The sequence below is a fragment of the Carcharhinus amblyrhynchos genome, chromosome 29 (genome assembly GCF_965287045.1).
Source record: "Carcharhinus amblyrhynchos chromosome 29, sCarAmb.v2.hapA, whole genome shotgun sequence".
In the NCBI taxonomy this organism is placed as follows: Eukaryota; Metazoa; Chordata; class Chondrichthyes; order Carcharhiniformes; family Carcharhinidae; genus Carcharhinus; species Carcharhinus amblyrhynchos.
This window is the reverse complement of record NC_137352.1, coordinates 22,188,160-22,199,851: the sequence shown is the minus strand read 5'-3', so window position 1 is coordinate 22,199,851 and position 11,692 is coordinate 22,188,160. Positions and strand designations below refer to the sequence as shown.

The following is an 11,692-nucleotide window of genomic DNA, read 5'->3' as shown; positions in this document are numbered from 1 at the left end:
ATAAGATCCTCCATCATTCTTTCAAGTTCCAGTGAATATAGGCCCAGTTGACTGTCTGTCTCTCCTGCCATCCCAGAGATCAGAATATTTTAATCATTGATAGTGGCCAGATTTGGGATGAAATTGGTTTGGGGGATCTTCCCAAGGCTTTAGTGGAAAAAAAGTGCAGCTCACCTAAGACTGAATGTTGAAAAAACTATTCATTTTATAGGCAGTAGAGAGGTCAGAAAAGGTAGAGCTCAGTGTTATCAGTGCACATGAAGCTAATCTCAACGCACAATCAACAAAAATGGCCTTAGATTATAATAAACATCTAAAATTATCTATGTTTGTCTTCAGAACAGTGACTGTACTGTAATTTATTAGTCGTAAAATGCTTTGAGATGTCCTGAGACGGTGGTAACATGCTATATAATTATAAGTTCTCTAAAGATAATGACTCATGGAACAATATTCCTACCCATTCTTGCCCATAGCTGTCTTCAACATCATTATTAGTTGCATCCTCCCAAGCTAAACGTATACCAAGAAGCCTTGAAGGAAACCAGCCTTGGTCTGCCAAGACAGTGAAATAACAAAGAAATCCTCCAACTGACTCTGTTACACCTGTAAGAATTAGAGAAGCGGTCAGATTTCCGTATGAGTCTATATATAACTGAAGATGGACATGCAAAAACAGATACCCGAATAAAGTAGGCATAAATATTCATGCAAAATGGGTTCTACTGACTGTTCACTCTATGATGTTGTTGTTGTTGTTGCTGCTGCTGCAGCGAGGTTGGAGAATTTGACACCCAGCAAACTCTCTGTTCACTGCAGCTGGATGGGAAAATCCTACCGGCATGAACGATGGTGACATTCCAGCCTTTTTTCAAAAAAAACCAGAAATTTTCTCATTTCTTTCAGATAAAAATCAGGTTGCTGGATCTTTAGACATTCACGTTGGTGGGATCTCCCTGTCTCACGGATTGCATAACCCTGCCAGAGGTGCATTCGACAGGAAACCCCATTGACAATGGCGGGACTAGGAGATCCTGCCGTCGGCCAATGGTGGACACACGTGGGTTACATAGAAAACCCCACCCGTTGTTTGCATCAAAAACATCGATTCCCTGCTCTTTCTAACTCTATTTTTGGAAATGACCTCACTGGCCAGATGAAACTTCCCAAAGCCACACAGATAAATTTTCCAGTGAGGACAGATACACTCCATTACACATCTGCACACTTAAATTGCCTGCTAAATTTAGCGAAGGGGCTAAACATGAAGTTACACGTTCAAGGACAAAAATATATTTACCAATAACATATGTACTTCCAAAGACCAAGTTCCTTGATGATTATTATTGTTATTCACTGGTCAGATATGGTGAAGACTTGTGTGTTCTATTAAGGTATGGGTATAGGCTACTCAGATAGATCACGGCTGAACACCATCTGAGCTTCAGGAAATTTCAGACTTCCAGTACCCTTTGAGTGAAAACTTATTTTGTCATTTCACACCTGAATGGCCCAGGTCAAAGCTTTCCTTTGATTTGGAATCCTCCACCCAGCTTTTCTCTATCCACTCTGTCAAAAATCTTGGTTATTTCAAAGACCTGAATTCCATAGAATCCCCACCGTGCAGAAGAGGCCATTCAGCTCATCAAGTCTCCACCAACTCTCTGACAGCATATCCCACCCAGGCCCGATGCAGATTAGTACTCCGCATTTGTTCCCAAGCCAATTACAGCTCCTGGAAACCCCTAATACGATTTCACCAGTGTTTTGTTACTTGCCTAAGCTCAGTATCTTTCTCTGCAGCTACTTTTAAGATCCAGAAGACAGGTCAAACCTGCCACTCTTAACTCTAGGAATACAGCACTCCAGCATTCAGTGGCAGCACTACAGCTTTTCCATGTCGGAAAGAAACTCAGAGCGGGGTTTCCTGGCCCCGGGACATGTCTTTCAGTGGCAGTGGCAGTGGCAGAGGCAGCTTGCCATTGGCGACCAGGAGGATTTTCCTGTCCTGCCAATGACTACCACATTTTGTGTGACTCGCCCATCCCATTGTCAGGGAACCCATCCATGAGGGGAGGGGGGACACCTCTGGAAGGACTGGAAGATCCCACTAACGGGAAGGACCAGAAAATTCCAACCTCAGAGGTTTGGGTAGAGGAGCTTGAAAATGAAAAATCATATCCATTAAGGCAGTTTCCTGAATAAAATTTTAACAAGAAAAATAAAATGACTGAAAAGGGAAAACGGTTAGTAAAAGAGTACAAATCGAGTTTTTTGCTCAAAGATGAGCAAATGTCAAAATATGTACTTTGAATTGAATCTAGAATGGCAAGATCAAAAAAAAACTTGGATTACCATTAAGCTTGTATGTTTAATCTTATTGTATAACTAGTGCCCGACCACCTCAGTTACGAAGCTATTAAACTCTGGCAGTGTACAGCAAATAGTGAATCACAGTGCAGCAAATTTTAAGTGTGTCTGCTCACCAACTTGCAGGTATGAATATGATGCCAGATGCAAGTTCACCAGTTGATCTTTGCTGGGGTTTCGGGGTTGGACATTCATTATATCTCTTTCAGCTTTCTCATAGGCCAATGAAATTGATGGGATCTGTTGATGAAGCAATCGGTTGATTAGAAGCCTACTTATAATTAGGACTCAAAAATCTTGGCATTTATATGTTACATACATCTCTGCATTCAGATACATAAAACAAAAGGATTTTGTACATTGATAATTCATATTCCAATTCTTCCTGATCAAAGCTTGTGCCCCAACATGTGTTCATTGTAAATTTCACCCACCTTACAGGAGTGCAGTAGAATTTTGCATGGTTCTTTTCAATTTTTGAATATTGGTTGGAATAGCAGTAGCGGTAGGGAATATTAGAGTTAGGGTTAGCAGTGATTTGCTCCTTACCCAACTTCCATTTCAAACCTGCCCCCAGTCCAGATTTGCTTCTGGTCTTTCTCTCCCACACAATTCATTCCGAGTGCTAATGGAAGCAAGATTGGAACCAAATTCCCACCTATCTAACGACCATCTCTTCCTAGTGGATGGTGGTGATGGTAGTTCTTGTTCTTGATGTTGCAATGGCAATGACTCTGTTGTCCAACAATGGTGAAACAGGTCAAATTAAAAGCTCCCTTTCATAGAATCCTACAGTGCAGAAAGAGGCCATTCAGCCCATTAAGTCTGCACCAACCACAATCCCACCCAGGCCCTGTCCCCATATCCCTACATATTTACCCATTAATCGCTCTAACCTATGCATCCCAGGATACTAAAGGCAATTTAGCACAGCCAATCAACCTAGCCTGCACATTTTTGGACTGTGGGAGGAACCCAGAGGAAACCCATGCAGACAGAGGGAGAATGTGATTTTACTTGTGGGAAGTGTGTTAGATTGCAGTTTCTGGAGGAGCGTGTAAAGGAGCTGGAAGGGGAATTAGAGGAGCTCCGTATAATTCGGGAAGTGGAGCAGGACATAGAAAGGAGTTATAAGGAGATAGTCACTCCTAGGAATAAGTCTTGGGTCACTGCCAGGAAGAGGGGCAAAAAGCAGTTGGGGGGACAATCCCCTGGGGCTGTTCCCCTCCAAAATAGGTTCTCGGTCCTGGAGGCTACAGTTGAGGAGAAATCAACTGGGGATAGCCAAAGGGAGCAGGTCTCTGGGGGTGAGCCTATTGGCAAGCCTCAGGTGGTTAGGGGTAAGAGATTGGGCCTCGTGATTGGGGACTCCACGGTTATGGGGACGGATAGGAGAGTTGGAGGTAAGGGTAGGGACTCTGGGCTGGTGTGTTGCCTACCAGGGGCTGGGGTCCAGGATGTATCGGACAGAGTATTCAGGACTCTTAGGGGAGAGGGAGATCAACCCCAAGTTATAGTTCATGTGGGGACACATGACATAGGGAGATTAAGGGAAGGGGATATTAAGCAAAGATTTATGGAGTTGGGATGGAAACTCAAGGCGAAGTCAGAAAGAGTAGTTATATCTGGACTCTTGCCTGTGCCACGGGATAGATTAGAGAGGAATAGGGAGAGGGAAAGTTTGAACTCGTGGCTGAGGGGATGGTGCAGGAGGGAGGGGTTCAGGTACTTGAGCAATTGGGGCTCATTCTGGGGAAGGTGGGACCTCTATAAGAGGGATGGTCTACACCTGAACCAGAGGGGAATCAATATCCTGGGGGGTAAATTTGCAAAAGCGATGCAGGAAGGTTTAAACTGATTCGGAGGGGGGGAGGGATAGTGAGGAAAGGGGGTGAAAGTGAGGGGGGCATAGTTGGGGAATGCAAGGCACGGCATAGTGGGGGTGGGGCGGAGCAGGGTTTGAAATGCGTGTACTTTAATGCGAGGAGTATTCGCAATAAAGTGGATGAACTTGCAGCGTGGATCAGTACCTGGGACTTTGATGTTGTGGCCATTTCTGAGACTTGGATAGAGCAGGGTCAGGAATGGATGTTGCAGGTTCCGGGGTACAAATGCTTTAGTCGGAGTAGAGAAGAAGGTAGAAGGGGGGGTGGGGTAGCATTGCTAGTCAAGGACTGTATCACAGTGTCGGAGAGAAAGTTTGATGAGGACTTGTCAGTTGAGGTAGTATGGGCGGAGATTAGAAATAGGAGAGGAGAGGTCACCCTGTTGGGAGTCTTTTATAGACCTCCTAAAAGTTCTAGAGAGGTTGAGGAAAGGATTGCGGAGACAATCCTGGTTAGGAGTGAAAGTAATAGGGTAATTGTTATGGGGGACTTTAACTTTACGAATATTGATTGGAGTTGCTATAGTTCTAGCTCGCTAGAGGGGTCAGTGTTTGTACAAAGCGTGCAGGAAGGTTTTTTGTCTCAGTATGTAGACAGGCCAACTAGAGGTGAGGCTATATTGGATTTGGTGCTGGGAAATGAGCCAGACCAGGTGCTAGACTTGGAAGTTGGTGTGCATTTTGGTGATAGTGACCACAATTCGGTTACGTTCACCTTAGTGATGGGAAGAGATAGGCGTGAACCTCGGGTCAGCAATTTTAGCTGGGGTAAGGGCGATTATGAGGCTATCAGGAGTGAATTAGGAAGCATGGATTGGATTAGGGGATTGCAGGGACTGGGAACATCTGAAATGTGGAATTTTTTCAAGGAGCAGCTACTGCGAGTCCTTGATAGGTATGTCCCTGTCAGGCATGGTGGATTTGGTAGATCTAGGGAACCGTGGTGCACTAAAAGAGTTGAGTCGATGGTTAAAAAGAAAAAGGAGGCTTATGTTCGGATGAGATTGGAGGGCTCAGATAGTGCACTAGAAAGCTTTAGATTGGCTAGGAGGGAGTTGAAGAGTGAGTTGAGAAGGGCTAAAAGAGGACATGAGAAGACTTTGGCTGATAGGATTAAGGAGAATCCTAAGGCGTTCTATAAGTATGTCAAGAACAGAAGGTTGGTCAGGGCAAGATTAGGGCCAGTTACAGACAGCAGGGGGAAGTTGTGTGTGGAACCGGAGGAGATTGGAGAAGTATTGAACCAATATTTCTCTTCGGTGTTCACGCAGGGGGACATGAATATAGCTGAGGAGGACATTGGGTTGCAGGGGTGTAAAATAGAAAGTATTACGGTTGATAAAGAGGATGTGCTGGAAATTCTTGAGGGGCTGAAAATAGATAAGTCCCCTGGTCCGGATGGGATCTACCCTAGGATTCTCTGGGAGGCTAGAGAGGTGATTGCAGAGCCTCTGGCTCAGATCTTCAGGTCGTCATTGGTCTCTGGTGTAGTCCCGGAGGATTGGAGGATAGCGAATGTTGTCCCATTGTTTAAGAAGGGGAACAGAGACTTTGCCGGGAATTATAGACCGGTGAGTCTTACTTCTGTTGTGGGCAAGGTTTTAGAAAAAATTATTAGGGATAGGATTTATAGTTATTTGGAGTGTAATGAATTGATTAGAAATAGTCAGCATGGTTTTGTAGCAGGTAGGTCGTGCCTTACTAACCTTATTGAGTTTTTTGAGAAGGTGACCAAAGAGGTGGATGGGGGTAAGGCAGTTGACGTGGTATACATGGATTTTAGTAAGGCGTTCGATAAGGTTCACCATGGTAGGCTTATGCAGAAAATGCAGATGTATGGGATTGTGGGTAATCTAGGAAGTTGGATCAGGAATTGGCTATCAGATAGGAGACAGAGGGTGGTGGTGGATGGTAAATATTCATCATGGAGTGCAGTTACGAGTGGTGTGCCTCAGGGATCTGTTTTGGGGCCACTGTTGTTTGTAATTTTTATTAATGATCTGGATGAGGGTATAGTTGGGTGGATTAGTAAATTTGCTGATGACACCAAAGTTGGAGGTGTGGTAGATTGTGAGGAAGGGTGTCATAGTCTGCAGGGAGACTTAGATAGGTTGCAGAGCTGGGCCGAGAGGTGGCGGATGGAATTTAATGCGGAGAAGTGTGAGGTAATTCACTTTGGTAGGAGCAACAGATGTGTCGAGTATAGGGCTAACGGGAGGACTTTGAATAGTGTGGATGAACAGAGGGATCTAGGTGTGTGTGTACATAGATCCCTGAAAGTTGGGAATCAAGTAGATAAGGTTGTCAAGAAGGCGTACGGTGTCTTGGCGTTTATTGGTAGGGGGATTGAATTTAGGAGTCGCAGTGTAATGTTGCAACTGTACACTACTCTAGTGCGGCCGCACTTGGAGTACTGTGTGCAGTTCTGGTCCCCGCATTACAAGAAGGATGTGGAGGCGTTGGAGAGGGTGCAGAGGAGGTTTACTAGGATGTTGCCTGGTATGGTGGGGAGGTCCTATGAGGAGAGACTGAGGGATCTAGGGTTGTTTTCGTTGGGAAGAAGGCGGCTAAGAGGGGATCTTATTGAAACATATAAGATGATTAGGGGTTTAGATAGGGTGGATAGTGATAGCCTTTTTCCTCGGATGGAGAAAGCTAGCACGAGGGGGCATGACTTTAAATTAAGGGGGGGTAGCTACAGGACGGATGTCAGGGGTAGGTTCTTTACCCAGCGGGTGGTGAGGGATTGGAATGCCCTGCCTGCTGCAGTTGTAGATGCGTCTAGTTTGGGGGCGTTTAAGAGATCTCTGGATAGGTTTATGGACGAAAAGGGATTGGTATAGGCTAGTGGGTCATTGTTTTTGTAACTGGTCGGCGCAACATCGTGGGCCGAAGGGCCTGTTCTGCGCTGTAATGTTCTATTCTATCTATAATGTGAAAACTCCACACAGACAGTGGCCCGAGCTGGGATTCGGACCCAGGTCCCTGGAACTGTGAAGCAGCAGTGCTAACCACTGTGCTACCATGCCACCCATTCCTTGCAGACTGACTCCCATGCCTCCAATCTACAGTTTCTGCCTGGCTCCCTTCACAACAGTGGAATTTTCTGCTCGTCCCTGGCCACATACTGCACTCCTGCTGTAGTGGGTTTCATGATAGCATCACAAACATTCCCTCCTTCGACTCAAGTGGGTTCCCTACTGCAATATTGCTTGCAGAATCAAGATGCATGCACTATTGTACAATGACCCAACGTTCTTGTGAGACTGCCCTCCTTTCATGTGTGCTGAAAATTATGAATTCATTATGTGACCATCTTCTAAGTAATGTGATGGGTGAAAGGGAAAATATAAGTTGAAATTAGCCATAATATGTCCATGATCGATCAATCCATTAAGAATGGAGTAATGATGATATGGAAAGAGGGAGGACAGGGAAAAGACCAAAACTGGTATAACTGATTCTAGAGCATGAATAATTACTTACAACATCTGTACCCAAGTCAATGAGCAGAATGGTAATAGTACCGATGGGAAGCGGGATACTGGTAATGATGTACACGAGGAAAGGACACAACTCAGCCATGTTCTTTGTCAGGGTGTAGGCGATTGCCTTCTTCAGATTGTCAAAAATCAGACGACCTGTTGAACATATTACACCGATTTGGCAGTGAGAAAACATCCACAGTCTGACACTGATCTTTATCTACTAAATCGCCAATCATAAACACACAAACCTAAAGCAATGTCCGACAGCACAATATAGGCATTTCTCAATTGCCAGCTTCTCAACTTAATTCCCACAAATCCTAACTGGAGTTGAATAATTCGCCTGGAAATATTTCAAATCTAAAGACCCATTGAGTGCAGTTCCTCCTCTTTGTCCAGATTCCTGCTCTTTCATCTCTTGCAGCTGAATTCGAATCATGCCCAGACTCTACTTTTAGAAAAGGTTCTATAATGATGGAGTGAAGAAAAGCACCTGAGCTTGTGCACGCTGCAAGGACTGTATCCAAAGTGTATCTTTCCCTCTCCTTTTCCCAACCTGCTGCATAACATTTTCCACTTGTATTTGGAAGTTGATTGGATAAAGAAAGAACATTTATTTCTGAACTGCACTTTACCTGGGATTCCAATCACAGGCCACAATCCCTACAGTGCAGGAAGCGGCCATTCGGCCCATCAACCACAATCCCACCCAGGCCCTATATCCATAACACCATGCATTTACCCCAGTCAGTCCCCTGACACCAAGGGGCAATTCAGTATGGCCAATCCACCTAACCCATGCATTTTTGGACTGTGGGAGGAAACTGGAGCACCCAGAGGAAACCCACACAGACATGTGGAGAATGTGCAAACTCTACACAGTGACCCAAGCGGAATTGAACCTAGATCCCTGGCACTGTGAGGCAGCAATGCTAACCAACATGCCACCCAGAAAATCAGGTGCAACCCCAGTTCAGCATGGGGCTTCTGGCTCCATTCTAGGCCCACGAGGGTTCCAATACCTATAAAAGCCTGCCTCCAAGAGCTGCCAGATAATTGGAGGGCTAACAACTCTTCATCCCAGCAGGGCCACCCAACTAAAACGCAGCTATGGATGCAGCCCTCAGAGCAAGGTGAGTGGAGTCACGCATCATCAGGGTCAGTTATGGAATCTCTGACCAAGGGGGTGGCCAGAGGGGGAGGGGTGGGCAGAAATGTGCTGGTGAAGGCAGCAGAGATGTTGCAATGGTGGCAGCTACTCCCTAGACCATAGAGTTACTGATTCGGAGGAAACCCCACCACTGTGCCCTCAGCAAGGCTGCCATGTTCACCAAGCAGCCACTCCACGTAAGAGGGCTCCCCACTGCTGGTCTAATGCCAGCAGCACCAAGAAGACACCCTTAATTAGGCACTTAAATGTCCCAATTGGCCTTCGATTGGGAGGGAAAGCCACCCTCCATCTTGCCACCAAGGTAGCGGGCACTCTCGCCTTTCCTCACTACATCCTGCCCCCCCAGCCCCGTCCCCTCCCTTCCAGTGAGTCCATCACCCGTGAGAACTAGTAAGATTCAGTACGTCATTTACAAACTGCATAAAAACAATAATGCTTTCCATCTCATCTGTATCACACTATGTATTTTACAGCTTGTACCTTCTTCCACTCCAGTAACTATTGAGGCAAAGTTATCATCCAATAGAATCATGTCCGCTGAATTTTTGGCTGCGTCTGACCCCACGATCCCCATAGCTATTCCAATGTCTGCTTTCTTCACAGCTGGTGCATCATTGACACCATCTCCTGTAACTGCCACAATGGATCCCTGGGATAAAAAAAAGGAATGAGAACATCAAGTCCCCATGAATCTTTTAGGTGAAAAAAATCTCCAAAGCTTCATAATTCCCTAATCTTCTACAACAAATATCAACTTTATTGTAACAGTACTACTTGTAGTCACTTTACCCAATAGTTGAGGTCAAGTTACAAAGGGAATAATCAAACTGATCAAGAAAATGGTCCCTTCCTCAATACCACACTGGCCGAGATCATGTGCTCCCTGAAGTGTGACTTAAATCTGTATCATTCAAACATAGAGGTGAAAATGCCACCACTTTTCTGAGCTAACTTCAGATTAACAGGTGAATGGTTACCTGTCTTTGGCAGGCCTCAACGATAATTAATTTCTGCTGAGGTGACGTCCTGGCAAATACGATTTCACTGTGATTCCTCAAAATGTTGTCCAGGAACTCTGGGTCCATCACTTGGAAATCTGACCCGTTTATCACAGCAGCTTTGGCTTCCCTTATTCAAAATACAAAGAACATTTACACCATGTTATATTTACTGCATTTCATAACTTGGCATATTTTCATATCACAGTTATTTTCAGGCATGTCAACTGTGGGGTCCTCGAGTTCAACTTGGATATTAAAACCTCTCTGTTCCTCCTGCTGTCAACATGCATCAAGTCTATATATCAGTCCAAAGATGCACGAGTTAGAGACAATTTAGCATTGCCAATTCACCTTAGTGTCAACTAGGGTAAATGCCTGGGGTTATAGGAATGGGGCCTGTGTGGGATTATGGTTGGTGCAGCCTCGATGAGCCAAATGGCCTCCTTCTGCGCTGTAGAATTCGACAATTCTACATGTTGACGTGTGATTAGCTTCTCTATGCCATCAGATATCAACAGATGTTAGCCACACTGGTCAGTCTCCCATACCTGTATCAGGAATACAACACCGACAGCTCATTTAAACACCCACGCAAGTTACTGGCTGCAAAGTAGCCTCGTGTCATTTACCCTGCCTATGGAATTCTCTCTCAGGCAGGCGGCACAGTGGTTAGCATTGCTGCCTCAAAGCGCCAGAGACCCAAGTTCAATTCCCAGCTTGTCTGTGCAGAGTTTGCACGTTCTCCCCGTGTTTACGTGGGTTTCCTCCGAGTGCTTGGGGTTTCCTCCCGCAGACTGCAAGACATGCTAGTTAGTTGCATTGACCAAAATAAATTCTCCTTTGTACCCAAACAGACTCTGGAGTGTGACAACTGGGAGATTTTCACAATGGCTTCATTACAGTGTTGATATAAGCCTACTTGTAACACTAATAAAAAACACATTAGGCATAATTCTACAATCCTAGCAGGGAGCTGTGCTGATAGAGAGTACTGAGTAGAGAATGCAACCTGTATCTGATCTAATGTGGTACATGACACCCCTCCACCCATCCCCACACTGAGTGAGAGAGAACAAGGAATTATGCCTTCTGTTTCTTGTAGGTATAGCTTTGAGATACAGAATCAACCAAAAGCAAAATACTGCAGATGCCAGAAATCTGAAATTAAAAACAGACAATGTCTGCAGAAAGAAAAGCAAAAGAGTGATTTTTTTTCAGTTTTAGATCAGATTTAAGTTCATAAATGCTTGCTGTACCAGGAGCACTCAAGGAAGCAGAGAATAACTTGTGAGAAATGCTTGCTGATGGCCCAGTATAATTTCTCCAATAACTAAATCTCAATAACATGGTGAAAGAAAGAGTCTTTAGTGTAACACAGATTACCTCAATCTACCTTTTATTCACTTGGGTGACAGGGATATTAAGGCGCTTTGCGATTTCTTCCACTGTCTCACTGCCAGCCGAGATAATGCCAGTACTCCTTGCTATAGCCTTTGCTGTGATTGGGTGATCTCCAGAAACCATAATGACCTGTCAGGGAGAGATAAATAGGCACTTGTTAATTTTTTTTATTCATTTGTGGGACATGGGCTTCGCTGGCTGGCCAGCATTTATTACCCATCCTAGTTGCCCGAGGGCAGTTGAGAGCCAATCACATCACTGTGGCTCTGGAGTCACATGCAGGCCAGACCAGGTGAGGTTAGCAGATTCACCTCCCTAAAGGACATTAGTGAACCAGATGGGTTTGTCTGACGATCGGCAATGGTTTCATAGTCAT

General features: G+C 45.0%; 1 protein-coding gene across 1 annotated transcript in view; it reads right to left on the bottom strand.

Annotated features, from left to right (window-relative positions):
- Positions 1-11,692, bottom strand: part of LOC145359767 (potassium-transporting ATPase alpha chain 2-like) — a 43,115-nt gene that overhangs the window by 4,713 nt on the left and 26,710 nt on the right. Inside the window, exons 11-16 of the mRNA XM_080214547.1 lie at positions 11,309-11,445; positions 9,892-10,042; positions 9,395-9,563; positions 7,742-7,896; positions 2,487-2,610; positions 425-606 (exon numbers count right to left, since the gene is read on the bottom strand). Of these exons, the coding sequence (XP_080070673.1) occupies positions 425-606; positions 2,487-2,610; positions 7,742-7,896; positions 9,395-9,563; positions 9,892-10,042; positions 11,309-11,445 (918 nt within the window). The remainder of the gene's footprint in view (positions 1-424; positions 607-2,486; positions 2,611-7,741; positions 7,897-9,394; positions 9,564-9,891; positions 10,043-11,308; positions 11,446-11,692) is intronic.